This window comes from Musa acuminata, chromosome BXJ1-8 (assembly GCF_036884655.1).
Source record: "Musa acuminata AAA Group cultivar baxijiao chromosome BXJ1-8, Cavendish_Baxijiao_AAA, whole genome shotgun sequence".
Classification (NCBI taxonomy): Eukaryota; Viridiplantae; Streptophyta; class Magnoliopsida; order Zingiberales; family Musaceae; genus Musa; species Musa acuminata.
In genome coordinates, this window is record NC_088334.1 from 42,161,616 (window position 1) to 42,180,575 (window position 18,960).

At 37.8% G+C, this 18,960-nt stretch overlaps 1 protein-coding gene, 1 non-coding gene and 1 pseudogene across 6 annotated transcripts; 2 read left to right on the forward strand and 1 right to left on the reverse strand.

Moving 5' to 3' along the window:
* The first annotated feature begins 1,032 nt into the window (after positions 1–1,032).
* LOC135587897 (histone deacetylase 15-like) lies at positions 1,033–16,787 on the forward strand. Of its 5 annotated transcripts, XM_065079748.1 has the most exons (18): positions 1,041–1,232; positions 2,770–2,785; positions 2,893–3,096; positions 3,528–3,633; positions 4,926–4,987; positions 6,828–6,903; positions 7,039–7,103; positions 7,471–7,526; positions 8,166–8,289; positions 8,451–8,576; positions 8,717–8,767; positions 10,044–10,112; positions 10,962–11,070; positions 11,711–11,790; positions 13,053–13,135; positions 13,227–13,272; positions 14,252–14,420; positions 16,413–16,787. In XM_065079748.1, exons 4-18 carry the CDS (start codon positions 3,603–3,605, stop codon positions 16,547–16,549), a joined length of 1,284 nt encoding a protein of 427 aa, XP_064935820.1. In that variant the 5' UTR covers positions 1,041–1,232; positions 2,770–2,785; positions 2,893–3,096; positions 3,528–3,602; the 3' UTR covers positions 16,550–16,787. The 5 variants fall into 5 exon arrangements, with proteins under 5 accessions (XP_064935816.1, XP_064935819.1, XP_064935817.1 ...); XM_065079744.1 differs by having other exon boundaries at positions 1,033–1,232; positions 2,770–3,382; XM_065079747.1 differs by having other exon boundaries at positions 1,036–1,232; positions 2,770–3,382; positions 16,421–16,787.
* A 460-nt stretch (positions 16,788–17,247) lies between these two features.
* On the reverse strand, positions 17,248–17,319 carry TRNAG-UCC (transfer RNA glycine (anticodon UCC)). Its single transcript has one exon. It is a non-coding gene; the product is annotated as a tRNA-Gly (tRNA).
* Positions 17,320–17,397: 78 nt separating this feature from the next.
* Positions 17,398–18,593, forward strand: LOC135587898 (carboxylesterase 15-like; annotated as a pseudogene).
* Positions 18,594–18,960: the final 367 nt, after the last annotated feature.

Consider the following 18,960-nt stretch of genomic DNA (forward strand, 5'->3'; position numbering starts at 1 on the left):
CTTATCTCGTCAAGTATGAGTTAATAAACGTTAAAATTTATTTATATAATATATTTGACTCAAAATAAATTATTAATATAATATTATGTAATTGAAGTTTTAAAAAAATCTATTTTATCGAGGAAGCGATAGAGGCTTTAGCCACATACGAAGGTGGAGAGGCAAAAGTAGTAGAGGGCGGAGGTGGTAGTAAGGAAGAGCTGGACCATCGTATCATAAGCGCGACGGGTGAAAGTGTAGGAAAGGACAAAGTCGAAGACGATGGGGATAAATACACCTAGAAGGAGGAAGAAGGATTATGAGACAATTGCATGTCTAGTGTTGGACTAGTCGTTGCATATCTACATGAGGTAGGACCATAAACTTTTGAGTTTCTCATTAACACGATAAAGGCTAAGTGTAAATTATACGATTTGATGTGCTGTTGCTGGTCGTTTCCACAACGATTCCTCGTCCCATTATTAAGAGTGGTCTCAATTTTTTAAATTTAAATTATACATATTATTATATTAATGATTTATTATGAGTCAGCATTAAGTAGATTCTTACGTTTGTAAACTCAGACTTGACGAGAGAGACTTAAATACTATGTTTTTAAAAATATAAGAATTATTTTAGGCACAAAATAACTAAGTGGTTCATAACCAAAACCATAAGGTATAAAATAAATATTTTTTACTTAAATTATATATATTATTATATTAATAATTTATTATGAATAAATATATCGTGTAAGTAAACTTTATCATTTGTTAACTTAAATTTAACGGAAATAATTTATATGTTACATTTTTTTTTAACCTTAACCCAAAATTATTGATATCGATCTTTATCAGCTTCATTTCATAACATTAGTTAGGATCCAATATTTTCGGGTCGGATCCTACGTGGATTTGATCCGATAATATCCCTAATATCTTGTTCTTTTTAGTTCCTTGGCCGACAGCCGTTCGGGTCGGATTCGCGTTTAGGGTGGATCCGTCTCACCAAATCTTCGATGATCTTGGACCATTGGATCGAGTATGAACGATCCGAAAGCTCTGAAACGAAAGAGCCCTCTCTCGCCGTCCTGCCCTAACTCAGGATCCCACCACGCCCGGCGACGCCCCCAAAACCCTAATCGCCTCGGTCTGGTCCTCCCGTCCTCTACCGTCGCCGGCTGCCATCCCGGTCGCTGATCCGTTGGCCCAAAGACCTTTTCCTTCTTCTGGAGCTCGATCTCGACACCGCAGGTTCGATCGCTTCGTGATCTACTGATATTTTCTTTCCTCTTCGTCTTCGCGAATCCTTTTCGGTCATCGTTGACGAAGATCGTGTATCGATGTTTGGTTTCAAGAAATCCGATGTTTCTTGGTGCTGATATATGAAACTGGGATTGCGAGTGAAGTTTTTTTGATCCGTGATCTTGCTTTCGGATCCAAAAGTTGTAAGATAAAGATCAACGCGCTTGTGTTACCCTTACTCTTTTAAAAGCGCAATCCATCTCTTTAGGACTAAGGGAAAAATAGGAGAAAGACATAGGTGTTTTGATCAGACAAGGAAGTCGTTTTAGCTTTCTTGATTTTGTCGCGAACCTGTCAAAGGCTTCTTCGTCGACCCATGAATCTTTTTGTGTAGCAATGGAAGTTGGTCTAACGTTCTGCCTAGAAAGTAGAAACTGCTCCGTTGTTTCTTGATGCATCGTCATTGAAGTTTTCTTGATCTGTGATCTTAATTTCGAATTCAAAAGTTGCGTAATAGAAGATTGACACCTTCGGGTTACTCTAAATTTTTTAAAGACGTAATCAATCTTTTTTGGAGTTAAGCGGAAGATATGCGAGAGAAATATAAGTTTTACTCAGATGAAGTGATCATTTTGGTTTTCTTGGTTTGTTGCAAACCCTCCTCAGCAACCCATGCCTTTTCTTGTATGATACCCAGAGTTGGTCTAACGATCTTCCTAGACCAACTTCACAAACACTAATTGCTGATTCGAATATGCAAGAATAGCGAGGACTGTTAGATTCTTTTTCACAATGAAGAAGATGGCACGGCTGAAAATCGAAGTAGGGTTGCCTTTTTTCTTTCCTCTTTGCTATAGCATAATATCATCAGAGAGGGACGTGGATCGGGATAGTCCATAATTCCATCTCTGAACTCTTGCCTTTTTTCAAGGAAGAAAAAGAAAGTTTCATCAAGTGTAGGTGTTAATAAAAAGAAAGTATCTGGACTCATCGAGACAGTGTTAATAAAAAAACAGTTGACAGATGTACACCAAAAACAAGTAAGCATCATACAATGCAAATTGCTTCCAATTCTGATGGAGCCATTGCACAAGAAACGGAATTTGATGTGGATATAGGTCCTAGGAGCCTGATTCAGTTGTTTGCACTTACAGCACCAAGGTCATTCTGTTATCTGTTTTCTTATGCCTGTCTTCTTGCAGTTTGCATCTTGTAGCTAAGTTTGCAAGTGTACTACTAGTATGGTTAAATCGTTGGTACTAGTCTATACATGTAGTTGTTCCTCTTCCCATCACAAGCTGGAATTGTTATTTGTGTTTCTTTTACTCATTGTTAACAATGATGATTTAAATAAATTTTATAAATTTCTTCATTGTATGAAAAGAAGTAAATTCTTTGTTAGTTCCCAAAAGCTTGCCATTCTTATTGTGAAAATATTTTTTAATGGTTCACACTGCTGCCATCTAATCTTTTTAAAACATATTTATTTTTAGTGGTTTTTTGTTTCTTTTGCTCTTCAGTTTCTAACATATTAGTTGTATTCTAGCTTTCAGGATGCTATGGTAAATGAACACTCTACTTACCACTTAAAGAGATAAAATTCTTCCGACATTTTTATGGCTTCTGAGACACTTTGTGCAAGTGATCAAAGGGGTGGAAATTTTTGCAGAGAAAGTAAAGGACATAATGAAATTAATCCAGGAGAATCTCAAAAGAGCTTCTCTTGCTCATGTGAATGCCATGGAAAATCAGCTTCTCAGGCCAGGAATGGCTCTGTGAGTTTTGGTGAAAGATTTCACAAAGATCATTTGGGTGATCATAGTGGTGGCTTGTTAAATGAGAAGTCCAACCAAACAGATGTTGGTTCAGAAAGGTTAGTGGGTGTATCATTATCAGATGTGAGAACTGTTACCAATGCTTCTGAAAAGGCTTGTCTGCATGAAAAGCATGAAAGCTGTGTTGCATGCAATTCTATACAACTGCAACAATATATGAAGCAGCAAAGGAACAATACATTACAAGATCTGTATTTTCAAGAAGAGTACGATGATGATGATGATGATGACAGCGACTGGGAACCAGTCAGTCCCTTTGTCATCAAAAAATGGTTTTGTGCTAATTGTACAATGCCAAACTTTGATGATGTTTGTCATTGTGAAGTATGTTCACTTTTTCTTTGTTCTCATTTTCTGTTCACGAAAGTGCATGCTTGACCATTGATATGATGACCTCCCATCTGGGATGATATTCAGTTTAGTTGGTTCCAACAATCTTTCCTCTGAGCCTTGTAACTTCATCTTGAAGGTATGCGGAGAGGATAGGGAGTGCGAGTTCTTTAGATTTGATCCTATCGATTCTCTTATTGGGCAGGAAGCTCAGATGTCTAATGAGACAGATGCAGGAAGCTCAGGTATGTGCTACTTCTAGTCTATTTATCCTTTCACAGCTCCTATTTATTTTTTGGTGAAATTTTTTTATTTATAGATTGACTTTTCTTGCAAGCTTTTGAGAATTTTGTTGATGGTCATGACCTTGATGTTTTATTAATCTTCCATTTTGGACATAGTTATTTGAGACAGTAAATTGTCAGTCAGAGATCAATTGGTATGTAGTTTAAAATGAACACATCTATATATGGTCAGTAAATACATTGTCTTGTGTCAATTCTCCTGATGGACTTTGAATTGGCAATATTTGAATACTTTATTACTTTAGAATTGCAGAAGTTGTTCCAACAAAAAAAAAGGAAAATTGCTGGTCCCCTTTTGTGGCCTGTGATATTGCTTATTTAATGCAAACTAGTGCACCGGTAAAAGAGTATTCTTTTTTTAGGTTATGTGGACTACAGGTGCAAATTACATTATTTGCAGGGTTGGAAACTGTTCTCACTTCCCTCTATTTCTTAATAAGCCTAAGCAGCAAGAATGGTATCTAGTGATTAAGAAGCTTTGACTATGTGTTTGTTCCATGATATTGTGTTGGTGGTACTGCTTCATCTGAAAGGTTAAGGCACCCCAAACATTTGTTTTCCTTATTTTCCATTTAGTATCACCTTTTGATTTCTTTGGGTCTTTTAACTAGGAATCAAAAAAAGGGTTAGGTCGGATGGGCTTTTAACAATTTTATCGTATCAATTATCCCATCAGTTGAAGGCATGAATCTAATGATAATAACTCAACTTGTTCAGGAGCTCCTCCAAAAGGAAGGCTGAGCAAGATTTCAAGTTAATTTTTTTTCATCATTTGTTACTGTTTGCTTAACCACTTACTGGATCATTTTTCTGCAAGATTCTATGCCTGTAAACTTGTTGGTGTGCAAAAAGGTCTTTAAGTGTTATACTTTGTGCAAAAAGAATCTAGTGAAGTGTTTCATCAATAGGCAAGGATATTTGAGGAAATGGACTTGGTTATGGAGTAGGTCTTCTTGTTAACAGCATTACTAGTTTCATTAAGTGGTCTTTTTCTGAACCATTTTGTGGATCTTCTTGCTTTACTCTAATCTAGTAGCTATTTCATTCGATGAACCTGTTACAAAATTCTTCCTTGAGTTTGCTGATGTCGTTACAAATTTACTTTTCTTTGATTCAGCTTTTGTTGCTTTAGGTGTGGTGTAACATTGTAGTAGGTTATGTCTAAAAAGATTGCACTCTGCTTTTCCAAAACATTCAAACATTTCCTAATGTGTTCTCAATTTGTTACACAGATTTGTCCTTGAAAACGAGGACAGCTATTGGTTTTGATGAGAAAATGTTGCTCCATGCGGAGGTTGGTTGACGCTTATGAGTAGTATTTTTGAATTAGTATATCTTTTTTATAGATAACTGAGTTGTTGTACATATTAATGCATCTGGACCAATCTTTCTCGTGATTATTTTGCAACCTTATTATGCTGCTATTAGCTAACAAATCTATGTTGTTGCTAAGGAAGGTTACTGCATTATTCTTGACCGGTAATGGGTGGTCCTCAAGATCATTGTCGTGGGTGTGAATGGTGGAGTCCCCTCTTGTCAGTCCCAACCATCTACTATTTGGGAAAGCAAATGGCCCCAGCCCTACTATCATATATTAGAGGGGATTATAAGAGGAGACTAGGTTTATTCGATGATGATTTGTCTTGATCCCAAACATACTTATTGGAATAGATGGCATGTTGAAAGAAGAGAAAAACAAGAAAGATTTTTTTTTCTTTAATCAGGTTCAGAAAATGAACCAGTTATTTAAAGGCCTCTGAAAGTCAGAGGCTACTATTATTACTTTTTTTTTTGTTTGTGAGCTAAACAGCGGGCTACTGTTTGATAGGCTGGTTTGGAATTGTTTGATGGATCAGTGTTGTATATTTTAGTAGAGGATCTAGTGATTTAAAAAGCGTTAGGCGCCAAAGTCTCACAATGCTTGAGGCGCTAGGCGCCATTCTGAGTGAAGCGAGGCGCTCCTGAATATTATAATTAAAATAATATACAACTAAATAGAAATATGCTAAACATGTTTATGAAGACCTATATTAGAATTAAACTGCTTTGTACACTTGTCATTAATTCTAAAACCTAATATATAATTTCAAAATAACAAAGATTAGAGATTTAACAATCTACTCTTAACATTAGTTAAGAGGGGGAAAAAACTGTTAACAGTAGCAGAGGGAGAAAAAACAAGAGAAAAGTGTCATCGATGGTTGATGGTGGGGAAGGAGAAGGCAGTGGTGACAGAGGAAGCTGCGGACGACAGCAGCAGCGGTAGATGAAGCTGCGGACAACAGCAGAAGCTGTGGACAGCAGCAGCAGCAGCATCAGCATCGACGACACTGACGGAAGCTGCGAACGGCGATGTTGTGGACGGAGGAAGCTTTCGAAGTGTACGTCAGTCGCGAAGGAAGCTGCTGTCCTCTCCCTCGACGATAGAAGGAACTGCCAGCAACAACGAAAGGATGGTACGAACGAAGGCTAAGTCGTCGGACCTGTTTGTCGGCGACAGAGGAGGCCTCGATCCGCTGTGTCTATGGCAGAAAGCGTCAGTGACGGAGGCAGGAGCGCTTGCTAGGGTTGATTGCTTGAGGTTGCGCGTGTGTGTGGGGGTGGCTTTTGCAGGTAAGAAAGGGGATCACTCGGGGTCAAACCAGGCCTTAAAATCTGGTTTGGTTCAACTATTTTAATCGGGCGCTCGCTCGAGGCACCCAACACCTGGGTTCGGGTGAGCGCCCAGGGGGTGCATCATTGAAGTGTGTCGCCTGGTTCACTGTAGAGGCGCTTGGGCCTCGCCTCGCCTTGCCTCACCCAAGCACCTATTTAAATCACTGAGAGGATCATTTACAATGAGCTTGAGAGTCAATGGGGTGTGCTGCAAATTATTTGATGGGTTTGGTGTGCTGAGGAGGCCTATTTTATCAGTTGGAGATACTTCTATCAGCTTATCCAACTATGTGGCCGGACATGGACCAACATGGATGGTAGTACATTGAGTGTACACATTTTGCATCCTTATCTTATGCTACTCTTTCTGTGTTTTAGTACAGAACACACAAATTTGCATGTTTGCTTTCTAATTTGTTGCTGTCATGCTGATGGACACATGTAGTAACAAATGCTTTTATCTGTGCTACTGTAATTAGGTTGAAATGAAGTCGCACCCACACCCAGAGAGGCCTGATCGTCTTAGAGCAATTGCATCTAGCCTTGCTGCTGCAGGTGATTTATGTGATTTAATTTTATGTGGTGATCATTTCTAGTTGGTATTGCTGCTAAATCTTTTGAGCTGGATGGCTTTCAGATTGTGTTTACTCCTTAAAGTTTCTGCCGGGTTAATTTTTCTTTGAAATTCAGGGATATTTCCAGGAAAGTGCTCTCTGATACCGGCTAGAGAAATAACACAAGAAGAGCTTCTTAGAGTAAGTCATTGCTTCTTTGATGACAATTATGATTTTGCTTTTATGGTCATTTACCTTCTAGTAGCTTCTGTAGGCAATTTAATATTTCATTGATGATAATCTTAGGTTAAAATTTGTAATTTACCTGGTAGTGAAGGTCTGGTTGAGGTGTACAAGGCTCTTAATAAGCAATAGTTTGTCGAGAATGAGACAACAAAGGAAATAAATTTTACTTCCTGTGAGATCATATTCCAAATCTGATAATTTTACTTGCCCATTTTCTAGGTCAAATGATCATGTAGACCAGTTCCTTTTGAAATTGAAATAACTAATTGCCTTTTTTGTTTTGTAGAATAACCCTCATTAAAGTAAAGTTGACACCTTGCAGGTACACTCTCTGGATCACGTTGAAGCAGTTCAACACACAAGCCATATGCTTGCAAGGTGCTTACTCTTTTCTTTATTCACTTTTGTTACAACCAAGGTTCTGAATACTGTATTGTACTAGTGTACCAATCAGTTGTTAGTACAGTATGTATCGAGCTGTATTGAGTTTACCGACACATGGTATACTAAGGTGTACCGATGTACAGCCCGTACGTAGCAGTATGGTACAGTATTGCAAACCATGGTTACAACATTCATTTTTATCACCTATCATCTCTATTATAATGTTTAATTTCTTTATTCTTCATAATGAAAGCATCAGCCAAAAAGATCTAGTTGTTGCTTGCCCTTTTCTCCTTTTTTTTCTGTGATATCCTTTGAACCAAGTTACTTGTTACTGCTGGCAACTCATTTTTCAAGTCTAATTATTTGTTTATTATTTGATGACCTTAAACCGCAAAGGAAGTATGAATATCTGACATCAATACTTGACCAGCCCTTGTTTTTTCAAAGGAAAGATCCTAAAGCAAATCAACATGAAAGAAAAGGAAATTTTGATTTTTGATTATTTGATGACAACAATAATAATGATGATTTAAATGATGCATGTTCAATGCTACACTCATTTTTCTGTATTTCTTAATTAAGCTGTAAATTACTATGACGTGATATTTTCTTCCTCTTTTGAACTGATAGCTACTTCACGTCCGACACTTATGCCAATGAACATTCAGCGTGTGCTGCAAGGGTTGCAGCTGGACTCTGTTCAGATCTTGCTCGCACAATAGTGTCTGGTAGTGCCAAGAATGGTTTTGCTTTGGTATGTTGTACGTTACCATTAATTTGCAAATTGAAAATTTCAAGGATAAGTCTATAATCTGGCTGAGGTTTTGCACTAATATCTCATTTATGTTAAAATTTGCAAATTGCAAGCAGATCTGCTAGTCTTTCATATGTGCTGATTATATGCTCCTATGTCAGGTTAGGCCTCCTGGGCATCATGCAGGTGTAAGACAAGCAATGGGCTTTTGCCTCCATAACAATGCTGCAGTTGCAGCATTGGCAGCCCAAAGTGCTGGTGCTAAGAAAGTCTTAATTGTTGACTGGGTAGACAATCTTTCTTTTATTATGAGTTCTGTGCTTATCATTTTGTTGAGATTAATGAATAACATGATGGCTTTGAGTCACATGAGAAGAAGATGCTTCTGCCATTAATTAAGAAACTTGTCTTTTGTTTGTTGTTGCAGGATGTCCACCATGGCAATGGCACACAAGAGATATTTGAGGGGAACAAATCGGTGAGCCTTTAATATGAGTAACTCCATCTCTCTCATCTTTGATAATGCATCGATTGTTCTTTTTTCTCTTTTGGAGGCAACATCAGGTGTCACTTGTTAAAGATTGTTTGTATGGTAATACACACTGGAATTCATGTTGTGACAGAAACTAGTTATGTTTGCATTTTAATATCTCTTTCCTCAATATGATTTCTTGGTTATTCAGACAAAGGTAAAAGCATAAAGTCTCCTTAGTACCATTGTCTGTTAGATCTTATCACTATGTTAAGAAATAGGACAACAGACACAGTTATCATAACTAAATGGTCATGATGTCTCAAAATGAATTTAATGATAAATCATGCTCATGTATGATGTATAACTATTTTCTGTTAGTGTTTAATGCAACAACTATCGATATAAATACAATAAGTACTGTTCTTTGGTTGGTTTAGTCATCATAAAAGTTGATGTCAGCTTTACTGTCTCCTGCTGCTCAAAGAAGGTCTAGAACTGATGTACCAACCTTGCACTTTTTAAATTACCTCAATTAAAGGAGAGGTAGATGTTGAGAACTATCAACCATTGCCTATTTTTTTTTTCTATAATGCAAATAGTGATAAATCGGTAGTCTCAGCATCATCTTAAAGCCTTACAAACTTCTATCTTAAAAAGTCGGTTTGCCCCAAGTTCCTATTTCTGAACCTACTTTGTCTCTAGAATGATCACTTGATCTACATATAATATGTCGGTTAAAACTACCGAGTAGTTGTGAAATAGAGATCCTATTATCTTGTTGTGCTTATGCTATGTGAAATGTGGGTCCCAAAACTTCTCTGCATGTCCGAGAACTCCTGATCTATGCAAGTCATCCAAGAGTCCTTGCCAAATAAGGCATTGGAAGTATGTCCGAAGTCTTGTTTGATATTTTCTTTAGTTCAAACAAGCAGATTGGTGATCTTTTGACTGTCATAGTCAAGCGGGGCTGAGGTGTCGGCGTTTCGGTTGCTTGCTGTCTAATAGGCATTAGCAACTGCAAACTGAAAGCAGAGGCAAAGTTGTGTATGCAGCGCTGTCACAAAGTTAGAGAGAGACGGAACAACATAGAAGCAGATTTCAGTGTCGGTCACAATGAGGGCAGATGCGATCAAATATATAGTTAATTCTTAGCTACATTACATAATTGTTGCTGATATTGAGATTGTCTTCTCACTAGTTTCTTAGACGACTTTCTGTACTTGAACTTTGTTTATCCAATGTTGTGATTGAGTGCTAATTGCTTCTCTATGCTTTTTAGGTTTTATATATATCTTTGCATAGGCATGAAAATGGAAGATTCTATCCTGGAACTGGAGCAGTTGACGAGGTACTTTCTTTATTACAATACACTGGGACTCGGTCCAGTTTGTAGTATCATTCACTTGTGGAAATGCATACAGTTTTAGAAGATGATTAAATCAGTTCAGGTGATTGTTGTGTTGTGATGTTTGTTTCATTTTAGACCAAGTCATGGATTGCTATTTTACAACATATGAATCCATGCCAATAATGTGCTAGCATGGTACGTGCTGTGTGCCATAGCTAGATGCGTGCTTTTGAAAATGGTCTTTTAAGCTCTTTAACTCTTGTTGTTTATCAAGCATTTTGACTATTGTGAACATTATTTTTGAGTGTGTTTGGGTGATGCTTGTATTATTCTTTATTTCAAGAATTTTTTTTTGAGACGGCCCAATAATGATTAAAAAAAAGTATTATTCTTTATTTACTCAATTGAGAGCCACTGCCTAAGTCGTTAAGTTCTCCTAGAAGTCTTAAATTTTTGTGAAAAGATAGATGGTTATATTTAACCACAAACAAAAAGAAGTTGATTGGAAATTTTAAGATGAATTTCAAGGGTTTGAACACTATGTTTTGCTCTATCTGTCAATTGTCTGTTGCTACTTGTGCTTTTGGTCCATTAGTAATCTGAGTTTAGATTGATAATCTGTAATTAAAGTGCTTTAGTGATACTGTGATAGAACACCTGTCCCCAATTTTTGTTGCTGGTAAAACATATTTTGTTTGCAGTTACATATTCAGGCTTACCGCATATGCCAACTCTCTGCTATATTTTGTATGACTAACTGTTTTGTGTTTAAGTTTTTCTTTTATATCTGATTGTGAAGAATTCAGTCGTATTATTTGGATGGCTAATTCTTGTTGCTCGAACCTGCAGGTTGGAATTATGGATGCTGAAGGATTCTCAGTTAACATTCCTTGGAGCTGTGGGGGTGTGGGAGATAATGATTACATTTATGCCTTTCAACATGTTGTACTTCCTATAGGTCATTGTTCTTACTTTCTTCTTTTTTGCTTTCCGATGATATATTTGCATGTATAAAGTAAAAAGAAAGTTATTGTTCAATCACATCTGCTCTCACTATAGATCTAAAGCCTTTTTTATTATTTGGCACTTGTAACAGTCCGTAATATAGAGTTATTATCAGTTGGTGTAAGCATGAGTGAACAGGTCATGACTGGTATTTTGCAAATTGCCCCAGTATGTTTAAGCAGGGTCAAATGGTTCCATCAAAAGATAAATGGGAATGGCCCATTATACGAGGTCTAAATATTTTGGAATCCTAGGGACTGCCAAAACATGCAACCATATCCTTACTAATAGATTTTTTTGATCTGAACCTTATCCACTCAGGTTGTGAAGGAATGTTCCCCCTCTGTTTAATTAAAAATATTTTCTTTCTTGATTTTGTGAGTTGTAAATGAAAATATTTGTGGACAACATGATTTTGTGTTAGCAGCTCATGCATATCCATCTTTTTTGTAATGTGGTCTACATTTCATGCTTGAACCTTGTCTGAACTGAGCAGCAGGTTTCATAAAATTTCTTTATCGTGGATTTTTTTGTTTGCTATATTTACAAGGAGTTGGTCCCATGTCTGACATATTGATCATGCTTAATTGCAGCTTTAGAATTTGCCCCTGATATTACAATTGTGTCAGCAGGATTTGATGCAGCAAGGGGTGATCCCCTTGGTTGTTGTGATGTAAGGACTTTTCAACCTGATCATGGTTACAGTTCATATTTATGCATCACTAGGAAAGTCTCCTGGTCTTTTTGAGAACTAGCCAATTAAAAATTAGGTTGAAGAGTAGAAACTTGAATGAGTAGTCTAACTTATGGCATGTTGACTTAAAATCATCAGATGCTTATAATCAACATATGAAAACTTAGCCAAATGAGAATGCTGTTAGCCCCCAGTTTCTTGATTTATTTTTTTCTTATTTATTCTCATTTTCTCATCGGTTTTCTTTTTTATTCTATCAATTTCTTAATCGTTGAATGCTTCTTTTTGTTTTATTGTCTAAACCAATCTTTAACTGACTGTGTTATTATGTGTTTGACACTTCTTTTAACAATTTATCTGCAGATTAATAATTTTCTCCAAATAATCTTATAGTTTTGTCATGTAAACTGAGTCAAAACTTTAATATTGGGTTGGATTTACTGTTTACCTGGTACCCAAAATCCTGCAAACATTAGTCTTTGAGGTTCTTAACCTGATCCACTAAACACCTATTTGCATTAATACATGCTTCACTGTGTTAAGAAACTCCATGAAATGCCTCGTGTTGTTGGCGCATGCACAAAATGTAAAGTTGGGATGTTCTGATCAAACCAGGGAACTATATCATTTGTTTGTAAAATGGATATTATTGAATTTTTGACGATTTTGTACTTTCGTAGGTCATGATCAAGTAAGAGAAGAGCCCACCTTCAAAATTTTTGGGTGAACAATGGTTTGCGAACTACACTAAAGTGCCTATTACATTAACAATTATCATAATTTTTTTGTCCATAAGGATGGAGAGATCTACTTATTTCAATTAGGTGATGACTTTGGGCTTTGGTTTCATGAATGACCTAACAGCATTTTACACTCGAGCAATTTTTTGTGCAACCTCTGCTTTGTATCTTGCATGTCATCCTGTTTATCTCAAAAATTGGTTCCATTCATTTTCCTCATTCTGAACTAATGATGGTTCCCCTAGGTTTTTGCAAGTGGTGTTTTACAGCTTCTTAACTAAAACATATTAGAAATCTTAGTCATATTATCAGATTGTTAAGATCTTGTTCATCTATGCGTTTCTTCAATTATTTAGCAATTGATTATCGACTACTAATTACTGTATGATTAGGAGGTATGATTACCCTGATTATGTTTTTCGAGTGTTTACTTGTTACAATTTTGCTACTACATGTTCCACTTCATTTCTCTACATTTATTTATGCATTTTTTGGTATTAGGTAACACCTGCTGGATATGCTCAGATGACACACTTGCTTACTTCTATCTCTGAAGGAAAATTGCTGGTCATACTTGAAGGAGGGTTTGTACCTCATTCACTTGGTTGGGTTGTATTAATGTTTTTCTTTTCATTTTTAACTGTTAGTGAACTTATTTTATTTTTCCATTCACAGCTACAATCTCCGTTCAATATCCACTTCAGCTACAGCAGTGGTTAAGGTACATTCAACTGGTTAACAGTACAAGTAATATCTTATACATTGCAGTTAGAGTAACTCTTGGCTTTCTTGTGATTATGATTGACCACAGTAATATTTTTAAATATCATTTTTTAATTTTCTGTTGATATGATTAATGAATTTGTATCATTGATAATGAGTGTGCCGTTAGTATGCATTAAAGCTAAAAAAATCAAACAGCAGCTAAATAGAAGTGTCTGTCATACATGACGCAAATTACATGAGATCTATTTTGTGCATTCTTTTATTTCATTTAAGGGATGCGTGCTTTTGTTCCTTATATCAAATGTAGAACAATTACTATAAACAAATCTTTGAAGCCATTCATAGAAATCTTGGTTCTGCTGCCAACCACAAGGTATCCTCCTGTTCGAAATGTGATTATTGATGACTAAGTTATTACTGGCTTTAAGTTGAAAGCTTGATTCTCCCTCACATGGTGATAATATAGTAACTTACACTTGGCCACTCTGTGTTTCGGTATATCTTGAGATAAGGTGGATTTTGGATCTATGTCCAACAGCTCGCCGAGATAATACATAGACAAAGTACAGTCAGTTTAATAGAGAATGGATGACAATGAACTCTTTCTCAAGTATTATCATTGCAGAAATTATGTTAGCTAATGCAGTCATGCATTGATAATATTATTCTTTGAACAAAAACTGGAAAAATATTATCTTTACTTACAGGAGACTTCCTACATGTAACATTTCAGCACCTTTCTGACAAAAAGTGTATCTTATGTGATGATAGCATGATTGTTCTAATTTTTTCTGTTTGCCATAGTTTAAAAGATTACTTGGTTGTTTCACTTGTGATCTGCATCTGCCACCGAGAAGTGACAGTTTATTTTTAATCTTGCAAGTTATGACATCAAGCATACAAATGACTTTTGGTTTGCAAATTTGGCATTAGATTCATGTGCTTCATACTTCATTATCTTTCTAACTTAACAGGTGTTACTTGGTGACGATCCTTATTGTGAGATGAGTGACATCGTGCCTTCAAGAGCAGGCCTGCAAACTATTCTTCAAGTCTTGAAAGTTCAGTTGAAGTATTGGCCAATTTTAAAAGCAACCTATCTGGTGCTACAGTCACAATGGGGCCTCGTTGCTTCTGATAACAGTGAGTGGCTATGTTCAATATTACATTTGTGATTCAATAACCATGTATAATATGCTTGCTCAAAGGAGTAGGATCGAATTATGAGGATACAATTTAGCGAAGTTGATTTGTATTTCCACCAAAATTTATCTCTACTAAAACTTTGAGTTGGGCGGACGACAATGGACACAGATTCTCTCTTTTCTATAACTTATATTTCTGGAAGCTCAAAGGAGAAGAATGGAGCCATCTCCTCCTTTTTCTTCTTGAAGGAATTCTCTGTTTCTATAGACCTTTGCCTCTTGCTTAGTTTCATGTTATTTATGCTAACATCTTTGGAGGTCTTTACCTCTGTCATGATCTGCAGACTTTCTTCTCATAGGCTTGAAGCATACATCTTCTAGCGCTCAACTTTTATGTGCATGTTATGCTTGCAACTACCCATACTCATGTTGAATTTCGTGGAGGCCTTTCCAACAATATTAGGACTAATTGTGAATACTTATTTGATGATAAATATGTTTCCTTATCTAGCTTTTAATCTTTAACTTTGATCACACTACTCGATGTTGAGGGTTTACACTAGTGAGTTGGTCATGAGAAAATTTTGAATTGTTGATGTATACCACTTGAGCTTAATTTATACTATATACCTGATTTATAATGTTGGGAAACAGCAGAGTTGATGGTGATCTGAATGATGTTAGCATTGTTTATTTTGATATTTCATCTGTGCATCATGACCAATTATATGATTAAAGTATTTTCTATTGAGATCCCACGGAAAATGGTGACAAACTGATTGCTGGGATGCATCTAGATAGTAGAAATTAAGGATTTGGTAGAAGAAAGAGTGGTTGTTGGTGCACAGGATTGAAGTTATGTGCTACTTTTATACGATGTCAAAGAACATGTACTACTGAAAAAGAACATGTTAAGTGCAACAGAAGAAAAACTAGATGGTTAAGGTGGAGATGGACATTGGGAAATTTGTGTGATCAACGAGTGTCCTTTAGATTGGAGAATTTTTATAAGTTAGTAACAATTCGGATTTTAATATAAGGGTGATTAAGTAGCAATGTGTACGAAAAGTTGAGGGCATCAAAGAGCTGTTGGATTAAGTTGAAGGATTAAATTTGTAAGCGTTTGATGCATAGTGTAAAGTCTAAATGCTTCTTTTAGGCATTATTCTTCCTGAGAAATTTAAGAGAAACATGTGATTTTTAGTGGATGATGAATTACTAGTGGGAAGAAATTATAGAACATGAGGACCAAGTAACTTATGTAGGCCCTTTTTTGGATGAGCTAAGATCTAGGAGTGATTTCTACAATATGAGGATTCATTGTTTGGATATTGTCTGAGATGTTCAACAGTGTAGTAGGAAAACATCTTTTCTTACTTTGTGCTCTTTGCTACTAGTACCGTTTAAACTTTAGATCTTTCTGTCGCTAATATATAAATAGTTCCTGCAAAAATCTGCAGATCCATCATATGAGTGGTTTATGATTACTTGTCAGTGTCTGTAGTTATATTAGTCACTATCATGTTAGAACATGGAGTTTGATCGGTTGCTTAAACATGTCTATATATATCTTTTTTCCTTTTTTTAAAATGTTTGGATAAACTCAAATGTTGTTACTATCAAGGTTATAGCATTTTCATGAACTTGTAATATATGGATTTTTATCCTTCTTTTGTCAAAATGTGGAGGCATTTTTGCTCCTCTCCTTGAGTTACAACCGAAATATCTTCTCCAGAAGTTGCTATCTATATCTTTGAGTCAGACATTTTGGGCTCAAAATTAATGTTGCCCATGGGACAAAAATTAAGATCTGATAAGAGATGCTAAGTATGGTTACAGTGGATGGTTTTCACTTCTGTATGTTGCTGCAACACTAGAACTATCCATGTTGATCATTATATTAACCATTATTATTCTTACATTACTTTAAAGTTTGATTGTTGATTGAAGTTCCTTTCTCTCGGATCAAACATTTTTTTGCTGTTGTTAGGAGACCAGATGAAGAAGAGGAGGCATCTGGTTGGACCAGTGTGGTGGAAATGGGGAAGTAAGAGGTTCGTGTATGAACTATTTTATGGCAGGCCACATTCAAGACATGTACATGTCAAAAGAATGAGACTTCGTTGATATTGCAAGGAAGGCGAAGCATGCAGATGTAAGGATTTTGCTGGTGGATGATGCTGCCGGAAACAACCAAGATTATCCGAAGATTGTTTGATGGACAAGTTCTCAGCACATTTCATCTGCCAAAGTCTAGCTTAGGATTTTGCTCGTTGCTGTAGGAATTGTCCTTTTTCGAAATGTTTAACTAACAGAAACCAAAGCTTTATGGGATCCATTATAATTTATTGTTGCTGTGTTTTCAGCGTGGTGGTGTTTAGTTTTCAAAAAGAAGCCCGTAAGAGCTCATATTTTAGGCTTTATTCCTTGCTATCACTTTTCCCTGTTGGAGAATGTCGAAACAAGGTTGCCTGAATCGAAGACATGCTCTGAATGAGAGCCACCATCTGGGAGTACAAAAAGTTCTCGATATCTGAGACCATGGCAAAGGAGAGTCGTCTAAGGTGTTCGCCTCATCATCCTCTCTCTGGCTGATACTTGCTAATTCTTGCATTTTGATTTGTGTTAATCGTAGCTTCATTTCTAAATGGGGTTCACAGTGACTCACTCCAATGTTTCCTTGTGTTTGATTAAAAAATAATTAAACATATCATAAACGGCAGAAGAATTTAATGGTGGGTTGTTCAATCCGATTCATCATGTGATTGGTTGGTTGTATCTGTATGATCGGAGAACATTTAACAAAAATTATTGTAGAAAGAAACTGCGTTTGCCGGGAATCGAACCCGGATCTATTGCTTGGAAGGCAATTATCCTAACCTTTGGACTACAAACGCTGGTCGAGCTTGTTCTCTGTGTTTCTTTATGTAACAGAAAGATTAAATTCCCAAACCGCAGCTGCCGGAATCATACCATAATAATTGGTCGTAGCGTGGTTCCTCGCGTGGGCTCCTTCCCTGCCTCATTCTTACCACCGCCACCACTGCTTCCGCCGCCATGGCCCCCTCCGACTCCCCTGCTATTCCTTCTCCTCACGTCGTAGAGGACTGCCGCGGCATCCTCCGTGTCCTCAGCGATGGCTCCATCCTCCGCTCGCCGAACCCCACCCACCACCCCCCCCTCTCGCGAGGATGGTGCTGTCCCCGTCGATTGGAAGGACGTCCGGTTCTCCTCCTACGACCTCCACCTTCGCCTGTACAAGCCCCGAAATCTCCCCCTGGGCCCCGCCACCAAGTTTCCCGTCTTCTACTACTTCCACGGCGGCGGCTACTGCCTCGGCGCCCGCGATTGGCCGGCTTCCACAACTGCTGCCTTCGCCCCTGAACACCGCCTCCCTGCCGCCGCCCTCCTTTGGCTCCGCTCCCAGGCCGGCGCCGCCGACCCCTGGCTCGCTGAATTGGCTGACCTCGGCCGGGTCTTCGTCTCTGGCTAGTCGGCCGGCAGGAACATCGCCCACCACCTCGCCATCCGGCTCAGCTCGCCCGAAGGCCGCGCCAAGCTGGGACCGGTACTGGTGCGCGGGTTCGTCCTATTGCTGCCCCTTTTTGGCGGAGCGCAGCAGACAAGGTCGGAGGCGGAGTGTCCCCAGGACGCAATGCTGAGCCAGGAGCTGAGCGACCGTACTGGCGGTTCCGGCGGGGGCGAAGGCGGATCACCCGGCGTCGAACCCGTTCGGGTTGGGCGCGCCGAGCCTGGAGATAGCGGAGCTGGGTCCGATGCTGGTGGTGGCGGCAGAGAGGGGCTTGCTGAGGGACTGGACGCTGGAGTACGCGAGGTGGCTGAAGGAGTGGGGAAACCGGTGGAGGTGGTGGAGGTCGAGGGGCAGCAGCACGGGTTCTTCGGCCTGTCCGAACCGGTCTGCTGATCGAGGTCATCAAACAAATAATTGATTAATAGTAATTATCTAGATAGTTACTATAATTTAATAGTTATCTAGATAATTATCATGATCTAAATATTATAGGATAGTTTCAATAATTATCTCAACCATGAGTGAGATAATTACTACTAGGTTCTATGAATAGAACCAGAATACACTTAAGAATATCTTGTAAGTGTTTTATATCAATTATTTTATTTTAAATACTACGCCAGTTTTTTTGAATCGAAAGGATTCTTTTTACTTATATCGTAGTATTCAATTGTTTCTTTGTTTCTCGGTCCTAACACAATTCTTGACAAAGGTTGAGGTTGAAGATCAATGAAACCTTCGTTGATAAGGGTGTTACAGTAATTGTTGTCACTGTGTCTATGTAACTCACGAGAGAAGATATGAGATTGAGCTATTTTAGCAAGGAAAACCTTAGCACCCTTCCAATATATCCTGGTGATATGACAGCTACAGTTTGTCTACTCTTATCTGGAAGAAATCACAGAACTTGTCAGCTTGTTGTTACTCCTGATGACATCCGGATTCCAAAATTAGAGGATGTTAAGATCAAGTTTAGTTCATGTCATCATGTCTTGCTTAATAATGC